The 19,791-nt window shown below is 50.9% G+C and overlaps 1 protein-coding gene across 1 annotated transcript in view; it reads right to left on the bottom strand.

The window, feature by feature from the left end:
- Nucleotides 1-19,791, bottom strand: part of NINL (ninein like) — a 134,405-nt gene that overhangs the window by 15,797 nt on the left and 98,817 nt on the right. Inside the window, exons 13-18 of the mRNA XM_030915808.1 lie at nucleotides 19,232-19,312; nucleotides 12,829-12,961; nucleotides 11,032-11,138; nucleotides 9,799-10,082; nucleotides 6,931-7,974; nucleotides 447-551 (exon numbers count right to left, since the gene is read on the bottom strand). Of these exons, the coding sequence (XP_030771668.1) occupies nucleotides 447-551; nucleotides 6,931-7,974; nucleotides 9,799-10,082; nucleotides 11,032-11,138; nucleotides 12,829-12,961; nucleotides 19,232-19,312 (1,754 nt within the window). The remainder of the gene's footprint in view (nucleotides 1-446; nucleotides 552-6,930; nucleotides 7,975-9,798; nucleotides 10,083-11,031; nucleotides 11,139-12,828; nucleotides 12,962-19,231; nucleotides 19,313-19,791) is intronic.

Below are 19,791 nucleotides of genomic sequence, written 5' to 3'. Positions count from 1 at the left end.
ATAGATAAACCAGCAATGACCCTCCGAGGAAGGCAGAGCTGAAACTGTTATCAGGAGAGGATCCTAGGAGCACCTCTGACCCCTACAGACACTGTTGTGGCCTCCCCCAACCCCTAAGTGTGACGTGGAGCATCTCCGTGGGGTGAGCAGCGCCCGTGCTGGTGCTGGGGCTCTGCTCGCAGTCCCGACCATGCTGCGGGTGCTCTGCCCCACTTCCCACACCAAGGAGCTGGGGTGTTCAGGTGCCGCCCACACGAGGAAGGAGCCCAGAGCCTCCCACATCTGCCAAGTCGTTCAGAAGTTAACAAGGCTCACAGTTTAGGGTTTTCTGGAATGCAGGGCTAATCTGAGAACACTTCCCATGGTCTATATGGAGACTGCATAAGGTCACCCTATGGAGGGCAAAACGCACCCCCAGAAGGTCTGGGTGGGGCCATGGCCCTTACCTCTGTGCATTGTGAGTGCTTTCTGCAGCTTCAAGCTCTTGCCGAACCCTTCCCAGGTCGTTTTTCAACAAAGCGTTTTCTTCGGAAAGTCTATGGAACTCCAGTCTGCGTAAAAATTGAGAAAAGACCGGTGAGCACCTGGGAAGCCACATGCAGTTGTGGAGACTGGCTCTGCAGCAGGGAGTCCTGAGAACTGCGCGTCCCCATCTCCCCGTCCCTGGAGGTGGCGCCAGACACCCTTCCTTTCCCTCTTCCTGTACCAGGTGTTACTGTCTTGGATCTCCCGTGAGCCAAGCCACAGAAAACGAAGCTCTTAGCTTCTAAACTGCCACGCTGTCAAGTCACAAATGCACTCAGAACCTTGGGTTTTGCTTATGCTGAGATTATAGCTGACCTGCTCCTGCATCTGTGGCCTCTTACCAAACACATGTGTGTCCTGGGTGCCAGTGCTGGGTGTGAGTTCTCAGGTACTGCAGGGTACTCATCCCTGGCAGCGAACCCAGCGTGGAGCTAAGAAACACAGGAATCAGAAGGCAAGATATACGGGAAAGCTTTGCTAGGTGAATCTCAAAGTGGGAAAGGCAGGGATAGACCGCCACTAGTGAACCAAGTCTGCCCAGGGTCGTCTCTGTTCTCTGACAACTCAGAGAGTCCCTGCTTGGGTAATGCCATTGATTTGACAGAGGAAGATGGCAATTTACCAATGAAGATCACTAACGGGAGCCAGGTGTGGCATCATGCATCTGTAATCCCAGCTACTGGGGAGGCTGAGGCAGGAGGACTGCTTGAGTCCAGGAGTTTGAGACCCTCCTGGGCAACACAGTGAGACCCTGTCTTTAAAAAAAAAAAAAAGATCACCAATGAAGTAGCTTAAGACCCCTACTTGCAACCCAGAGAATGCATTCTTAATACTGACTGGTAAGGCTAACGTTTATTCCCCAAATAGGTCTCTATATGGTACTAGCTTCTTATTTTTTCAGTCTGAAAATACTGAAAGCCACATGATCTCACCATGTTCACTTCATGTATTTTTTTTTTCTTCGAGATGGGATCTCATTCGATCACCCAGGCTGCAGTACAGTGGCACAATCATGGCTCACTGCAGCCTTGAACTCCTGGGCCCAGGAGCTGGGACTATAGTAGGCATGCGTCACCACACCTGGATAATTTTTGTTGTGGTTGAGATGGGGTCTTGATATGTTGCCCAGGCTGGTCTTGAATTCCTGGTGATCCTCTCACCTAGGCCTCCCAAAGTGCTGGGATCACAGATGTAAGCCACCATGCCTAGCCCGCTTTATGTATCATGCTTATAATAGTAAACAGAAGTTCTTCTTCATATGCCTTCATTTTATCTCATGAGGAACTAAAGACAAAACTAAATAGAAGTCACTGGAATTAAAAGCAGCAAAGGGTTTCAAGCAGGAGAGTTCTGTGTTTTTAAACTATCACTCTGGCTCCAGAATAGAGAACAAGTTGATGCAAAGCTGAAAGCTGAGGGGTGCCCCACCCCATCCCCCACACGACGGCCAAACAACTAGATCCTGCGCAAAGCTGATCGTAACCTCTGTGACTGTCCTCATGAAAAGAAAAGGTAACCTGCAACAAAATCCTGGAAGCTGAAACCAACGCGGTGAGCATTATGCAATACAAAGCTGTGGGGACCCCGCCACCAATGTCTATGTCAGCACTACTATCAGCAGAATGCAGAAGCTGCACTGTGGACACCTGCACCAGCCAGGGCCCTGCAAGGAGGTTCAGATGGTTCCAGATTAGCAGCCTCCCACTTTTCTGCAAAAGCAATAGCATCCCATATAAGGCTCTTTACATTCCCAGAGATTAACATCAAGCAAATAGGAGCTCACAATCAAAGATCACCATAACATACATGGAGCAAAGCCAACCATAAAGGACAGCAGAAGCCAGAAGCCAGAAGCCAGAATTCAATCCCCTAGAAACTGCAAGTATTGGAATTATTAGACACAAACTAAAAATAAGTGTTATGAAATGTTTACATAAATAAAAGATGGAAACAAACAATGAACAAGCAACAAGAAACTATTGACAATGATCAGACAGGACCAAACAGAATTTTTAGAAATGAACAAAAAGTCAACGTCAAAATAAAAACTCATGGAATGGGTTAAATAGCAGATTACACAGAGCTGAAAGAAAGAGATACCGACGTGGAACACAGAGGTATGTAAAAAATATCCCAAACGTGATATAGACAGAAGACAGAAAATATAAAAGAGAGGTTGAGAAATAAAGTGAAATGCTTTAACATTCATATGTCTAATTGAAGAAAATAGTGGGAGGAGAGGCTACACACACACACACACATATATATAAACATATATACACACACATATATACACACACACATACATATATACACACACACACATATATATATATTTTGAGACAGAGTTTTGCTCTTGTTGCCCAGGCTGGAGTGCAGTGGCGCAATCTTGGCTCACCACAACCTCCGGAGAGGCAATATTTTAATAGTGATGGCTGAGAGGTTTTCATGAGATACCAATGCAGTCCATACATTCAACAGAGAAAATGTTTGTTTTCTTTTTTTTTCTTTTGCTCTGCCACCCAGGCTGGAGTGCAGTGGTGCAATCTCAGCTCACTGCAGCTTCAACCTCCCAGGCTCAAGTGATCCTCCCATCTAGCCTCCCAAATAGCTGGGACCACAGGTGCGTGCCACAATGTGTGACTAATTTTTCTTAAGTTTTTGTAGAAACAGTCTCCTTATGTTGCCCAGACTGATCTTGAACTCCTGGGCTCCCAAAGTCCTGGGATTATAGGTGTGAACCACCGTGCCTGGCTGGGACAGTATTTTCCAAGTAGAATGAACAAAAAGAAAACTACGCCTATACCCACAACACAACAATCCCATTTCTAGGTATGGCCTAACATAATTCTCCAAAAGACACATGCAAGAACGTTCAGTGCAGTTCCATTTGTGAGAGCCAAAAACTAGGAACTACCCAAATGCCCATCAACAGGAGAAAATAATAAACTGTGGTATGTTCACACAACAGAATACCACATAGCAATGCAAATGTGTGAACTACAGCAACAACACAGATGAATCGCACAACCAGGTTGAGCCAAGAAAGTCAGACACAAAAGAGTACACGCTGCATGATTCCTCTCCGTAAAGTAAAAAAACAAGCAAACTGAATCTATGCTGTAAGAAGTGGTTACCCCTGGGGACTCTGGTGACTTCCATCTCTAGTTCTGGGCACTGGTAACACACATGTGTTCAATTTGTTGACAGTTCTCCTAATTGTACATATATATGTATTTTCTTATGTGTATCACACTTTAATAAAAAGTTAAAAAGAGGCTGGACATGGTGGCTCACACCTGTAATCTCAAGGAGGATCCACTTTGGGAGGCTGAGGCCAGAGGATCGCTTGAGGCCAGGAGTTTGAGACCAGCCTGGGCAAAATAGTGAGACTCTATCTCTACAATAAATAAATAAATAAACAAACAAATAAATAAATAAATAAATAAAATAAATAAAAAGTGGCCAGGCGTGGTGGCTCAGGCCTTATGTAATTCCAGTACTTTGGGAGGATGAGGCAGGCAAATCACTTGAGGCCAGGAGTTCAAGACCAGCCTGGCCAACATGGTGAAACCCTGTCTGTAGTAAAAATACACACACACACACACACACACACAAATCAGCTGGGCGTGGTGGTGGGCACCGGTAATTCCAGCTACTTGGGAGGCTGATGCAGGAGAATTGCTTGAACACGGGAGGCAAAGGTTGCAGTGAGCTGAGATTGTACCACTGCACTCCAGCCTGGGCAATAGAGTGAGACTTCATCACAAATAAATAAATAAAATAAAAATAAATAAATAAAAATAAAAAGTTAAAAAGAAAGAAATGCACAGCAAAGAAAAACCACTAAAGATAAAGGTCTCAGAAGTAGCCAGAGCACAAAAGTCAGATACCTACTGTGGATGGCACAATACTGGCCTCTAACGGAGACTATGTGACATTACACAGCAGGGGGAATGAAGGCTGCTCATTCTCTGACTGTAGATTACCCTGATTCTCCAGAGGAACCCAAGGTAATCACGAGGGTCCTTAGAGGTAGAAAGCGGAGGCAGAAGAGTCAGTGTTGGAGTGAGGTGATGTGAGGAGGACTCGGCCACCCAGGGCTGGCTTCCAGGATGGAAGGACGCCTCAAGCCAAGGCCGCTGGAGAAGGCGAGGCAGGCAGCTCCCCTTGGGGCCTCTGGATGGCCCCGCAGCCCTGCCAGCATCTCACTCCAAGGCCAAGGAGACCCTTTCCTCTTCCAACCTCCAAAACTATAACATTGCACTTCTGTGCCTTGTTAAGCCACCAAGTCCATGGAAGGAAGAGCAGACGGATCAAGGGCCATTCACATTCACGTAGCATCAGCAACCAGGTCTCTGACACGGAGAGAAGACATTCAAAGGGCAGAAAGGCGGCCCTTTAATGGCTAATCTAGATTTGTGTCCCTAAAAATACTGTCTTACAAAAATGAAGGAAAATTTAAGACACTTTTCAGATAAGCAAAAACAGGAAATTTACTACAAACAGAGTTTCACTAAAGGAGTTTCTTTTGCCAGGCATGGTGGCTCAAGCCTGTAATCCCAGCACTTTGGGAGGCCGAGACGGGCAGATCACGAGGTCAGGAGATCGAGACCATCCTGGCTAACACGGTGAAACCCCGTCTCTACTAAAAAATACAAAAAACTAGCTGGGCGAGGTGGCGGGCGCCTGTAGTCCCAGCTACCCGGAAGGCTGAGGCAGGAGAATGGCATAAACCTGGGAGGCGGAGCTTGCAGTGAGCTGATATCCGGCCACTGCACTCCAGCCTGGGCGACAGAGCCAGACTCCGTCTCAAAAAAAAAAAAAAAAAAAAAAAAAAAAAGGAATTTTTTTTTCTGAGATGGAATCTCACTCTGTCACCCAGGCTGGAGTGCAGTGGTGTGATCTTGGCTTACTGAAACCTCTGCCTCTTGGGTTCAAGCAATTCTCCTGCCTCAGCCTCCTCAGTAGCTGGGACTACAAGTGTGTGCCACCATGCCCAGCTAATTTTTGTATTTTTTTTTTGGAGACAGAGTTTCGCTCTTGTTGCCCAGGCTGGAGTGCAGTGGCACGATCTCAGCTCACTGCAACCTCCGCCTCCCAGGTTCAAGTGATTCTCCAGCCTCAACCTCCCAAGTAGCTGGGATTACAGGCGCATGCCACCACACTAATTTTTGTATTTTTAGTAGAGACGGGGTTTCACCACATTGGCCAGGCTGGTCTCGAACTTCTGACCTCAGGTGATCCACCCACCTCGGCCTCCCAAAGTGCTGGGATTACAGGCGTGAGCCACCACGCCCCAGCTGTTAGGAGGTTTTAAACTCCTGATTCCTGGTGGTGCACGCCTATAATCCCAGCTACTCAGGAGGCTGAGGCAGAAGAATCGCTTGAACCTGGGAGGCAGAGGTTGCAGTGAGCTGAGATAGCGCCACTGCACTCCAGCCTGGGCCACAGAGCGAGACTCTGTCTAAAAAAAACAAAAAACAAAAAAACCTCATAACAAAGCCCAGGAGCTGATGTCTTCACTGGTGAATTCTACCACTTAAAGAAGAACTTCTACCACCTCTTCTCAAACTCTTCCAAGAACTGAAGAGAAGGGAACACTTCCAAACTCATTCTATGAGGCATTACTTGATACCAAAGCCAGGCAAGGGCACTACAGACCAAAAAAGAAAACTGCAGACCAATCCGTTATGATGTAAAAATTGATGCTAAAATCCTCAACAAAATACTAGCAAAAAGTTATTGTTTAATGGGTATACAGCTTCTGCTGGGAACAACAATGAAAAAGCTTTGGAAGCAAGGGCTGTGCGCAGTGGCTCACGCCTGAAATCCCAGCACTTTGGGAGGCCAAAGGCGGGCTGATCACCTTTGAGGCCAGCCTGGCTAAAATGGCAAAACCCCCTCTCTACTACAAGTACAAAAATAGGCCAGGCTTGGTGGCAGGCGCCTGTAATCCCAGCTACTTGGGAGGCTGAAGCACAAGAGTATCTTGAACCGAGGAAGCGGAGGTTGCAATGAGCCGAGATTGCGCCACTGCACTCCAGCACCAGCAACAATGCAAGACTCCGTTGTTTAAAAAAAAAAAAAAAAAAAAAAAAAAAAAAAAAAAGCGGCAGGAACTTTCTAACACCAAAGGCGGGACACCAGGGCAGTCAGAGCTGTCCCAAAAGGCCGTCCTGCCCTCTCTCTGCCCAATGGTAGAGCACCAGATGACCGTGGGATTCCGGAACGGGGCTGGGCTCACAACTCCTACCCAGGCTGAAGGGCTACACAGCCCCCATCAGGGGCTGCGAGCTTGTCGGCAGAAAGCGCCATGCAGAACCATTAGCAACAGGGGTCAGTGGGTTAGTTCTGCTTTTTTAGTTTTAAGTTCTTAGTTTTAAGAACGAGTAGAAGCCAAACCTGTCATTCTCTCTCAAATCTACATGTTTCTCCAGAGCCCGGACGTCTTCCAGATGTAGAAGTTTGGTTTCCATGTCATCCTTCTCTCTCTCCAGCGCTATTTTGGTCTCTCCCTCTTCTGGGGCGGCAAGCTGCTCCTGCCCGGAACCCCGTGGGTCCGCAAGCTGTAGGTGGGATGGCAAGGACCCTCTCCTGGCGACCTCCACGCTGTGCTCCTGGCACGCAGACTCCAGGGCGCCCTCGGCCCGGGCCTGCTCCTCCGAGGCCTGTCCCTGGGTGCCCCTGCTCCAGCTTCGCCCTCGCTCTTCCTGAATGGCCTGTGGCCTCTCAGCCTGTCCCCTGCACGAAGCGGCCGGGCTCAGGGGTGACTCCCACATCCGTGGCTGGGTTTGCAAGGCGTCCCCCTCTGTTCCCAGCAGAGGCAGCTCCCGGGATCCAGGCTGCTCCAGCCCCGCGGGCACACCGAAAAGCTCTGGCTCCTCTGGGACAGTCCCCCAATCCACCCCACAGGGCTGTACGTGTGACCACCTCTCTGAAGGCCCGTGGGATGCCGGGGCAGGGATGGGGTCCGGGCTCTTCGTGGCTTCTGTGTCCTGGGCTTGCCTGCAGCGAGACCCGGCTCCTGCCGCCTCCTTGGACTCTCCGCCATCGCCTGGGGCCAGCCAGGCCAGTGGCCGCTCCCCATAGCATGGGCTCAGTGGCAGGAGGCCACGTGCCCCCTCCTGGCCACTTCCTGCCACCAGCCCTTCTTTTGGCAGGGCCCCCAGCATCTCTGCTTCCTGGGAGAGCCCGTCCACTCGCTTCCCACCGGCAAGCTCCAACTCCTCCTCCTCGAGGGCCAACGATGCGCACATCTGGGCGCCCTTCTCTCTCGCACACGGCTGCAGCTTCAGTGCACTCTCCAAGTTCAGCTGCTCCGACCTCCGGCTCCCGTGTGGCAGGGGTCCCTGCAGCGGCTCCTCCAGCTCCAACGTCAGGTCTCTGCGAGCGGGCAGGGCTCTCAGCCCCAACAGCTCTCCGCTCAGCTCTGCCTCGGCCTTTCTCCTGCAGAAATAGAACCCTCATACACCACAGCCCTGCCTCCCCCAGCCCCTCTCTCGGGTTTGAAAAGTCTGCCCAGCTGTTTCAATGGCTGCGACCTCCTCTCTCTTGTGGCTGGCTTTCTTTATCCCTCCTCGCCTCCCTCAGCCCCAGCTTCAGCCTGTACCCTGGGCCCTACTTAAGAGTCCACAAGAGGATCTGCCCCACGGGGCGAGGTTCTGCACACGGAAGCCCAAGTGCCAACCCTTTCCATGTGGAGTGTTCATATGGAAGATGGCCGCCACCAAGCAGGACCCGGTTGCAGACCCTCGGCCATGCAGGTCGCGTTCTAAGCCCTCACAGGCTCCCAACTGGACAGGGCAAACATAGGACGTGGCCCACACTGCAGTGGGTTCTACAGGATTGCGCTGGAGACCCAGAGCCAGAACTGTCCCCTAAATCCCCAAAGCTGCTGGGCCTTGGGACCTCTGGCGGCCTGCAGGAGAGTCCAGTGGAAGTGAAGTGAGGGCCAGCAAGACTACAGCACCAGGAGGGGTATGTGGTCCATGCCTGGCCAGGGCAGGGGAGCAAGGAAGTAGTCAGAGGGGGCTCCACCTCCAAGGGTTGGCAGATCGGGAGTCCTGCAGAGTGGGGACAGCAGTTCCTCAGGAGCAGGCTGTCAGAGACAGCTAGGGGTGGGGGCCAGGTGCATAAGGGCCTGGGTGCTGAGAGGAGGGGGGCTGCTGGTGCCTGATCCTCTGTCCCCAGTGGGGTCTGCAGGGACTCTGACCCAGTCTCTTACCACACACTCTTGGCTTTAAGGGGAAATAGCTGAAAGCCTGGGGAGGCACAGGATGGAAAGATGACTTTTTTTTTTTTTTTTTTTTTTTTTTTGAGACAAGAGTCTCACTTTGTGGCCCAGGCTAGAGTGTAATGGCGAAATCTCAGCTCACTGCAACCTCTGCCTCCCAAATTCAAGTGATTCTCCTGCTTCAGCCTCCCGAGTAGCTGAGATTACAGGCGCCTGCTACCATGCTCAGCTAATTTTTTGTGTTTTTAGTAGAGACAGGGTTTCACCATGTTGGCCAGGGTGGTCTCGAACTCCTGAGCTCAAGCGATTTACCCGCTTTGGCCTCCCAAAGTGCTAGGATTACAGGTGTGAGCCCCTGTGTCTGGCCGGAAAGATGACTTTCTATCTGTCAGGCTGGGGGTGGCCTGGTCAGTGTGGTGGGAGGGCCCATCCTCTTCTAAGCCGGGGCCAATGCTCTCCACAGGACAGTGGGTGCCAGCTGAGCAGCAGCCTGTCTGCGATGACCAGGCACTTCCTCTCCTACCTCACATGCCCCCAACAAGAATAGACACGGTCACTTCACATGTAGCCCACACCAGAACACACAAAACACCAGTGCAGGCTTTCTGTAAGCCTTCTGTCTCGCTTGCACACCTGAGCCTTTTTGGGAATCTCACTAACCCAGCTGGCCATCTTTCCCATTGTTGAGGGCTTCAGGCCTTTCCCCACACACTACCCTGCCTGGCCCTGGAGAAGTGGGCGGCTCTGAGCAAGGGAGGCGATGCTCCTGCCAGGCACGGCTGAGGCAGAGGGTACAGAGCACCGGGCTGTTTCTACACAGTGAACGGCTTCACGGACCATGCTCCAATGTATATTTTAAATTTAGAGCCAAAATCCTCGTGCCAGGACCTGTTCTTTTGGCACTCACCCATCTGTCCAGAGGAAAACCACCCAGTCAGGAGGCACAGCAATTCTGAGTTGTTTCCTAAATCTAATTTCAAATTTTGGTTCTTGGCAAGAAACCCCAGACTTGAAATCTCGAAAGAAGCCAGCCGGACCTGATCTGCCGCAGGTGGCTCTGATGCTGCAGGGCCAGGCCACACAGTGCCTGGGTGCAGCAGGGCGCCAGGCCCATCCACTCAGGCTCGGGGCCGTGGGCTGTGTCCTGCAGCTGCTCCTGCAGGCCCCAGATGACCTCCTGAGACTTCTCGTGGCGCTCCTCCAGGTCAGCCTTCTGACCCTCCAGCACGCTGACCTCACGCCTGTGAGCCTGCTCCATGTCCTTCCTCTCCTTCTCAAAGTTCCTTTTCAGTGCCGCAATTTCCCTTTCGTAGTAATTTACCTAAAACGAGAAACATGAGCCCCGTGGACCAGGAGGCCCTAAAAATGATCTGGCTGCTGACACAACACAGAAACACGAAGCCGCCTGGGACAGTGTGCAAAGACCGGCATCCTGGCCCACTGAGGTGCCAGGGTATGCTGAAGGGGACAGTGACATGAATGCTGGTGGTGCTCCCCAGGGCCTAGTGAGGTGCGAGTCACCTATTCCCCCTGAGGCAGGGCGGCAGGCAGGGACAGGAAGCTCGGGGCTCACTAGAGCATCTGGCCGAGCACTGCAAGGGACGCAGAGGGTAGAACGTTTACAGGACCTCGGAGTGACTCTGAACAGTGTGAAGACCCTCAGTGGAAGGAATACCATCCAACCATGGTGGGCAGGGCTCATCGGAGCTTCCAGTTAATCCTTCAGGGATCCCCCAGGGCATGGCCGCAGGCAGCTCCACCTAGCTGCTACTCAGAAGGAGGAACTGGACACATGACAAGTCATGGACACTGTCCCTCAAAAGCCACCACAGTCTAGGAAGAGAACAGGGCTAAGTTCATCCTGACAGCTTCATCCAGGATGGCCCTGGCCTCAAAGCCACTAAGCTACCTCGGGCGCAAATGCCAGGACACTCAGGCTTGGAGCACAGTCAGTAACTGATTCCCACCCACAGACTGGCAAGGAGGGCTGGCCACGGCGCTGCCTCAAGTGTCCCCTTGTGACACTCCAGAGCATCACACCATTCCCTTCCCGTCAGTCATCCTATGTCCTGTGTCCTTCCAAAGAGGCTTCGGGCAGCATGTCAGTTTTACTTGCATTTCCCTACAAACATACCTCCCGACAGGGGCTCACAATGAGACAAAGGATTCCAGGGCAGACACACGTGGAAATGTCAGTGTGGCCAAGTAAAGCTGCCCGACACACAGCAGCTGCTCCCAAGGGCCCCACAGCCCCACAGCCCCACGCTCACCTTGGTCTCCAGCTGGGTCCTGAGGTCTTGGTAATGCTCCTTCACCTGCTCCATCATCAGCTCCACTTCTATACTCACTGGAACAGAATTACCCAGGAATGAAATGCCTGCAAACAAGAGGACACTTCTGTTTGTCACACTGAGGATGCCACGGGGGCCCCTTCCAAACCTTCCAATCTGATATTTGGGCAGCATCCATGAGGGGCAGGCGGTGCTGGCCATGAGGATGACACTGTGTCCTGAAAGTCAGCACTCCTCAGTACGCAGCATTCCGTTATTTACCACAACACTCAGAGATGAGAATAGATAGCTCCCCACATCATTCACAGGAGCCCCTTCAGTCTCTAAAATATGCTGTGCTGTGGTACATTTACTGCACCCTAAATCCTGTTTGCTGAAGATGTCAGGGTCACACAGGAAATGGCAGGATGGAGTGGGCTATGGCACAGCAGATCCCCGGTGGTGCAGAGCTTTATATGATGTGCAGATGACCAGAGCACTGGGCACAGAGATTATCTATTTAGATAACCTTTTCTTAGTGGCCCTATGTTGTTATTTCATCGCACAAATGATGCCAGGTTCTGAGAGGCAAGTCTGGCACACTAACCCCTGCTGGAATTAGCGCTCTGAGGCTGATGGGCAGGGAGGTGTGACGGCCAGCGGCGTCCAGGTGGGACATCAATGGGGCTACAGACCCACAGTCACCACCCTGGGTGCAGGCAATCCTGGATATGTGTGTTTCCAGGATGGGTGGCCGGCGGGGTCTTGCTCCTCCCTGCAGCTTCCTGAGAGTCTGCCAGCTGTCGGGGCTGCGCCTTGGGAGCCTGACTCCAATCCAGGAGCCAGCAAGGGAGGGGGTGCCTTAGGGGTCCCAGGAGGTCGGTCTCACATGCACAAAAGCCCCCACTAGGCTCCCCTAGGAGGTTCCCATATTGCCCATTTCTTTTATTTTATTGAGTAAACAGTCTCTGGGCAAAAGGAGAACTCTGAAGTTCTCCCAGGGTTACAGATGGCAGCAAAATCTTCTCTGAGGGGCTGAGGTTGCCATGACGGGGGAGCAAGGGAAGCAGCTGGGACTGCTGGGTCCCCATGGGCTCCTGTCATAGCAGTGGACACGGAGCCACGTGCACTGAATGCTGCTATTGGGTGGGCAGAGGCCACCCCATCCTCCAAAAGGAGCACTGCAGACCTCAAGGGCGGCTGCAGCACCTGGACCCCCATTCTCTCTGCAGAGGAGCCAGAAACACTTCGATGTGGGTTCTGGGGCCTCTGGGTCCGTGAAGTTTGTCCTAGTCCAATTGGCTGGGAGCACAGGGGCACTCGGTCAGGTGGGGCCGCTCCCCTTGGTGCCTGGTGCCTCCCTGCCTCGCTGAGACTTGGGGGGTGGCGCCAACTACCACATCACACAGAAGCAGCAAGGGCAAGCCCGACAGCCTCCATCTGAATAGGCCTGAGTACTGGGAGGCCCCAGCACATTCACCGGGATTTAGCTCTTCAGTCTCAGCAAATACCGTGTCACTGAAACAGCTCTCAGATGTGGGAAGAGCCTGGGCCAGACCTGGGCCTGCCCAACCTTGGCCTCCCTTCTTCCTCCCTCTCCAGGTGACCTTCCATGTTGCAAGGTCACCCTGTGGCATCACTGTGATCCTCCTTGGAAAGACCCTGCAGAGCAGACCGCCTGCCTTCAGGTCACAGCAACATCATCATCTTCATCATCTCCACTCTCCTTTCCTGGCTCTGGGCCTCGGTGTCAACAGCAGGCCTTGGGTCAGCCCCCTTCCAGGGACAGGCTCCTACCTGCTGGGCCGAGTCCAGAGAGCTGCCGTCTGCACCCACCCGGGCTCCATGAGGGGCTGTGCTGGTTCTTGGGCAGCCGCGCCCATAGGCCTTCCAGCTCAGCTTGCAGCTCATCATTGCGGTCCTGCAGGTCCTGCAGGGACAGAGCCAGACACCTCCTCTAGCAGCTGCAGCTATTCAGCCCAGCGAGATGGCTGAGCTGGCCTCCAGGAGGGTCCCCTGCAGGTGAGGTGCACTGTGAGGTGACAGCCTGTTGTTTCCCAGCTTCCAGCAGGAAACCATCTGGATTTTAAGTCGCTAACGACATGGTGAGATAAGCCAAAACAAAGGGTCCTTTCTTGACTTTCTCTGCCCTACATCACTTTTAAAAACTTTTATTTTTACTTTATTTATTTAGAGACAGAATCTTGCTCTGTTCCTCAGGCTGGAGTGCACTGGTGCAATCTCAGCTCACTTCAGCCTCCTCCTACCAGGTTCAAGTGATTCTCCTGCCTCAGCCTCCCAAGTAGCTGGGATTATAGGTGTGCGCCACTACGCCTGGTTAATTAATTAATTTATTTTTGTATTTTTAGTAGAGACAGGGTTTCACCATGTTGGTCAGGTTGGTCTCAAACTCCTGGCCTCAAGCGATATGCCCGCCTCAGCCTCCCAAAGTGCTGGGATTACAGGCGTAAGCCACCATGCCTGGCCCTTACATCACTTTCTATCACTGGATATATGGGAGGTACCCAAAGAAAAAAGCAAGGCGGCTACTGGGGAGAAATGTAGAAAATGCAGAGTACGGTTGGGCATGGTGGCTCACGTCTGTAATCCCAGCACTTTGGGAGGCTGAGGTCGGCAGATCATGAGGTCAAGAGACCATCCTGGCCAACATGGCGAAACCCCGTTCTCTACTAAAAATACAAAAATTATCCGGGCATGGTAGCAGGTGCCTGTAGTCCCAGCTACTCGGGAGGCTGAGGCAGGAGAATCGCTTTAACCCGAGAGGCATAGGTTGCAGTGAGCCGAGATCATGCCACTGCACTCCAGCCTGGTGACAGAGCGAGACTCTGTCTCAAAAAAAAGAGAAAAGAAAATGCAGAGTACTGTCACCACCAGAAGCTACAGTCTTTGTTGGAACCGCAGTGGTGCTGCAGTGTGCATGTTGCATGTCAGGCAGTGCCCTGAGTAAGAGTAGGATTCCTTCCTCAGTGGCTGCTGAATTTGCAAAGGGTTCTGCAGCTTTAACCACCAAATAAACCATTTGCTTCAGATCATATGCTGCAAAGCAGAGAAGAACATGTCAAAAAGAAGGGATGATGTCGGTAAGCAGACACTGGAGCAAGTGGAGGCTGCGTAGGCGACGGGAAGGCTAGGACACCGTGGCAGCGTGATGCTAAATCCAGGGAAAATTCTGATGAAGGCAGGATATTTGCATAGTCTTAAAGTGTCTCTCCGCTGACTGTGTATTATTAATAGTTGCAGGGGAGAAAAAGTGGTGATTACAGAGCAGAGAAACCAGGTGACACCTCGGTTGAGAGATCAGACGCAACACCAGCGAGCGGGGCACATCACCACCCATGTGCTGTGCCAGTCAAGGACACACAGCCTCAGGGCTATGAACAGGAAACATCAGAAACACACAAAACGAGAACGTTGCTATGAAAAAGCGAGGAGGACAACATTCTTCAAAAATATCAATGTCATAAAGACAAAGAAAGGAAATGAGTCAGAGTAAAGGACATTAAAGAAACCACCTGGCCCTGGGTGGATGCACTAAGGGAAGCGGAACTCGGCCAGCAAGTAATATGTTGCTTCGATGGCAGTTCATGAAGCTAGCAAGCATGCCTCAGTCATGGAGAAAATACTCAGTCAGGTGTTGGAAAATTTACTCTCCAGGAAATAAAAGCCCTCGCTTGTGGCTTTTACAAATTTCTGTGGTTTAAAGCCTGCATCAATTTGAAGCCTACCAAAGGCTTAATAAGCAACTTGCAAATCCTTGAACTCTGCATGATCACCTGTAGCAGCAGGAAGCTGCACAGCACTGCCAGCAGAACAGGAGGAAGCGTTTCTTTTTTTTTTTTTTTTTTTTTTTGAGACGGAGTCCCGCTCTGTTGCCCAGGCTGGAGTGCAGTGGCGCGATCTTGGCTCACTGCAAGCTCCGCCTCCCGGGTTCACGCCATTCTCCTGCCTCAGCCTCCTGAGTGGCTGGGACTACAGGTGCCCACCACCACGCCCACCTAGTTTTTGTATTTTCAGTAGAGATGGAGTTTCACCGTGTTAGCCAGGCTGACCTCGATCTCCTGAGCTCGTGATCCGCCCGCCTCGGCCTCCCAAAGTGCTGGGATTACAGACGTGAGCCACTGCGCCCGGCAGAGGAAGCGTTTCTTAGGAAGTGCACACAAGCACTGGGCCATGAAGGGTCAGGATGTGCGTATCTGACCCTCGGATGCTAAATCATGATGTTTAGTATCTTTATGGGTACTTATACACCTTTTTCTTATTAGGTAATGTATTCATATTCGGAGAGAGTTTTCATATATTCTGGATCCAAGTCTTTTATCAGATAAATACATAATTCACAAACATTTACTCCCATTTGTGTTTTTGATCAATGGGTCTTAATTTTTATTAAATCAAACATTATTATTGTAAAAATCTATTATGAACTAGGCTTTAGAAGGTATAGTAAATAAAACTTGGATATCGTGACGATCACAGCGTTTTCTCCTTTTCTCAGTGGATTCTCCAGTGTTTTGTCCAGGGCCAGGTGCTGCCTTCAGTTGTCCTGTTCCTTTAACGTCCTTGACTCTGAAACATTCCCACAGCCTTTCTTTGTCTTTTATGACATTGATAATTTTGAAGAACACTGTTCTTCCTGCCCATTTTTCATAGAAATGGTCTCACGTTGGGGTTTGCTGATGTTTCCTTTGGATTACTTGAGGCTGTGGTTCAGAAATAACGATGTCTACACGTTCACACCCACACCAACAAGCCAGTGAGCGGGTATGTGAAGGCAGAGCCAACGGGGTGAAGTGTGAACAGGTGCATGTGGGTAAAAGGTACACAGACAGGTGTTCTGTGTACTAGTTTTGTTTGTAACTATGAAAGTTTGAAATTGTTTTCATATAAAAAGTTTTTAAATGTTCTAAATGTTAGTTTGAAACAGACAAAAAATATCCAAAAAAAGGAAAGGGGAAATATCTGAATAAACAGGTTAGCATTTAAATATAAAATATCTCTGCTGTTTCAAAAAATAAAATTGAAAGAACCCCAGATGAAAAGAATAGCATGTCTTTAAGTAACAGAATCATGTTAAAGAAAGAAGGGTTTTAAATTTGAAAAATCCAGGGCACTAAAGGAACCTATTAATGGCAGGTTATCTCTAGGTTCTGAGTCTGCTCCAGCAGCTACAAGAGGAGGAAGCCGGCAGCCCACATGCAGCTGCAGTCCTAGCAGTGCACTGTCTGGACCCCAGTGGCCGCACGGCAGGCCCCACCCACCCCACACACACCAGTCGAGGCACAAGGAAGGTGACGCCGCTCACCACACACAGGATTCTCAAAAGGAGAATGAGACGTGCAGGAAATGATGGCAGGGTGCCCAGACGGAGGCAAACCACAGACAGGAAGGGGGAAGCACAGCCACTGAGAACGCAAACTCGGGCTCACCTCGATCCTCTGGGGTTGCAAAGCAACGTGCGGCAGGACAAAGTCAGGGTCACTTTACATGGGAGGGAGATCATTCACAGTGAATCGAGAACAGACCCTTAAAATCGAACAACAATGCTTTCTCTGGTTCTCTGGCTATAGGGCAGCTCATGACTTACCAGCTTCACAGACAGATATTTTCTCCATAATACCTGCTCAAATTTCAAATTTCACATCGATTGCTCACTTAACAATGACCATCACAGTATCCCCAGAAACAATCACAGATTTTCAGCATGGGGTGATGTGGACTTAAGATTCACACATGGACCGGCCGGGCGCGGTGGCTCAAGCCTGTAATCCCAGCACTTTGGGAGGCCGAGATAGGCAGATCACGAGGTTAGGAGATCGAGACCATACTGGCTAACACGGTGAAACCCCGTCTCTACTAAAAAAAAAATACAAAAAACTAGCCAGGCGAGGTGGCGGGCGCCTGTAGTCCCAGCTACTCGGGAGGCTGAGGCAGGAGAATGGCGTAAACCCGGGAGGCAGAGCTTGCAGTGAGCTGAGATCCGGCCACTGCACTCCAGCCTGGGCCACAGAGCGAGACTCTGCCTCAAAAAAAAAAAAAAAAAAAGATTCACACATGGAAAGAATGAGCTGTAACTAAAACCAGTTGTGCTGTGGCATCACCACCCAAGGTAACTAGCGATTATCCACCGGGTAAAATTAAGTCAGTTTCAGATCATCACCTGTTCATATAGTTATAAACTATGGTTGCCCAACTTGAAAATTTTTATTAAAATTATTACTAAAGCTAACTTGCAGGAGAAATGAATGAGTGAACAGTAAGCAGGCTCTACTGATACCTTCAGATTTTTTTCTCATTTTTGCTGGGTGGGGGGAGCAGATTATACAGGGTCTTAAATGTCTGTTATTTGTGGATGCATGTGACTTATCTCTGTTCACCTGGCAATGCCGCCTGGAGAGAATTCCATGCCTAAAATCTTCCACTTCCATGTTATTTTCAAGCCTATACAGGGTTCTGTTAGAACAACAGTCATAACATACCCAGCCATTCCTGATGCTGAGCGCTTGGCTGGGTTCAGTGCCTACTGTTATAACTCGTTTGGACCTAACCCTCTGTATGCCAGGATGTAAGAGGGGCAGGTGGGTCAAGGACTGGGGTTTTGACGGTGAAAAAAATGTTTCTGTGTAAGTTCTGCATAAATTAACTTTTGGTAAGTTAAAACCTAACAAGGAGCTGCCTGTGAAAGAACCATGTGGTGAATGACTAGAGATAAAGTAACTTTTCTGTATTGTTAATAATCAACCCAACTCAACTCGTTTGTTTTCTTCTACACAGAATTTTCTTCAAGAAGATGGGTCCTGTGGGGTGAGACCCACGGGGCGCTGGCTGGGCCAGCCATCGGCTCATCTGCGAGGCGGCCTTCAAGGCACTGGAACCAGGCTTTCCTCACAGAAACATTCTTGCAGATCTAGGGAAACACCTGAGCTTTAAAACATTCCACAGTCTCTGCATGCTCAGGTGAGCAGGGAGGGGAAGAAATGGAGGCTTTGGAATGCCCCAGAACCTGGCAGCTTGCATTCAAAATGTGCCAAGGAGGGTGGTGGTCCAACTGCAGGCTCTGAACCTGAACAATCACTCTATGTCCGACAGAACCAGAAACACAGGCTGTGAGGGTGGACGTCCAGGCCTCCCAGCAGCCCACACATGGCCCAGCGGGGCAGATGAATGTGTGGCACGTTGAGGTGTGAAGTGACTTCTTTGCACTCATTCTCTTTTTTTTTGTGGGAGAAGGAGTCTCGCTCTGTTGCCCAGGCTGGAGTGCAGTGGCGCAATCTTGGCTCACGGCAATCTCCGCCTCTTGGGTTCAAGTGATTCTCCTGCCTCAGCCTCCTGAGTAGCTGGGACTACAGGCGTATACCACCACGCCCAGCTAAGTTTTGTATTTTTAGTAGAGATGGGGTTTCACCATCTTGGCCAGGCTGGTCTTGAACTCCTGACCTTGTGAGCCACCGCTTCCGGCCTCCTTGCGCTCATTCTCTTTCGGGGTACATGGCAATTCCAGATGCTCTGTGTCATGTGATATCACGAGGGACTGACGCAGCAGCAGGTTTGAGCATCCCGTCCTCCGCTGGGCCGGCCAGTGAGGAGGCTGGCAAGAATGCAACACCACAGCACATGCCTGGCTAGTTTGTCTTTCTTTTGGAAAACAGCTATGTTCCCCAAAATAGGCTGTTTATGCTAACCTATTATTACATTATTATTCTTAAATAAATTAATAAATTTAAAAAATTTCCACTTTAATTTTTACCATGGTAAATATTAAATTTAATCCACATAACCTACATCAACAAAAGCTCTTTGAGGTCCTTGAGAACGTTAAGGGTGTACGCGGGTCCTCCTGGGTTTAAGATTCATTCACTGCGTCCACTGTGCCCTGCACTCCTGTGTCTCCAACTAACAAACGGACACGCGTGGCAGGTTTGGCCCAGGAAAGCTAAACATGAACAACAGAAGATGACAATGCTCTGCATGGTGCCTGGACACACAGAGGTGGCCTTCAGGATAGGTGGCAACGAGAGCCAGGGACCCCTAAGTCTAGGAGTGTGGCAAGGCCATGGTCAAGAACGGCCGCAAGCAGAGGCTCTCCCTGGAGCAGACACTTCTGCGTTCCTGTGAACCACCTGCGTGTGGAGACCCAGAGCCTGGACATGAGACTACAAGGCAGGCAGAGCGGGGCACGTACCCGGCACTTGAGCTCGTATTCCTTCAGGACTGCTGCGAACCGCTCCTCCTGGGCCAGGAGCTCGGCACTCTGTGGCTCCAGCTGAAAGTCAGACACACAGGAAGTCACGGGTGGGCCTCGGACAGACGGGGGACCTGCTTCTCCAGCCCCTGGGCTCCAAGAACCTGCCCAGCTTCCGCCAACACCAGGCGCTACATCTCCAGGTACAGCTGCCATGCCCCCTCCTGCTCTCTACTCCCCCGTCTAGAAGGTCACAAGGCAGAAGGATTTTCCAGATTTATCTAAGGTGGCCACACTCATCCCTGGAGCCCAGACCCTGGCCCTGGGCAGCCCCTCTCCCCGTCCTCCTCCCAAGGTGACAGCCAGGGAGGGCCCTGCTCTCCCTCCACGACCCCCACCACTGAAGCTGTCGCTAGTGAGCAGTTGTGCTGCGCAGGCAGACAGCCCCCCACATCGTCACGCAGAGGAAGCAGAGGGAAGGCCTCATGCTTTCTCTTCATTCAAAATTTTAGGAGAATACCGAATTCCGTTACCTGCCGCATCTCTCCCCGCCGCCCCCG

This window comes from Rhinopithecus roxellana, chromosome 13 (assembly GCF_007565055.1).
Source record: "Rhinopithecus roxellana isolate Shanxi Qingling chromosome 13, ASM756505v1, whole genome shotgun sequence".
NCBI classification, from domain to species: Eukaryota; Metazoa; Chordata; class Mammalia; order Primates; family Cercopithecidae; genus Rhinopithecus; species Rhinopithecus roxellana.
This window is presented reverse-complemented; position numbering and strand designations above follow the sequence as displayed.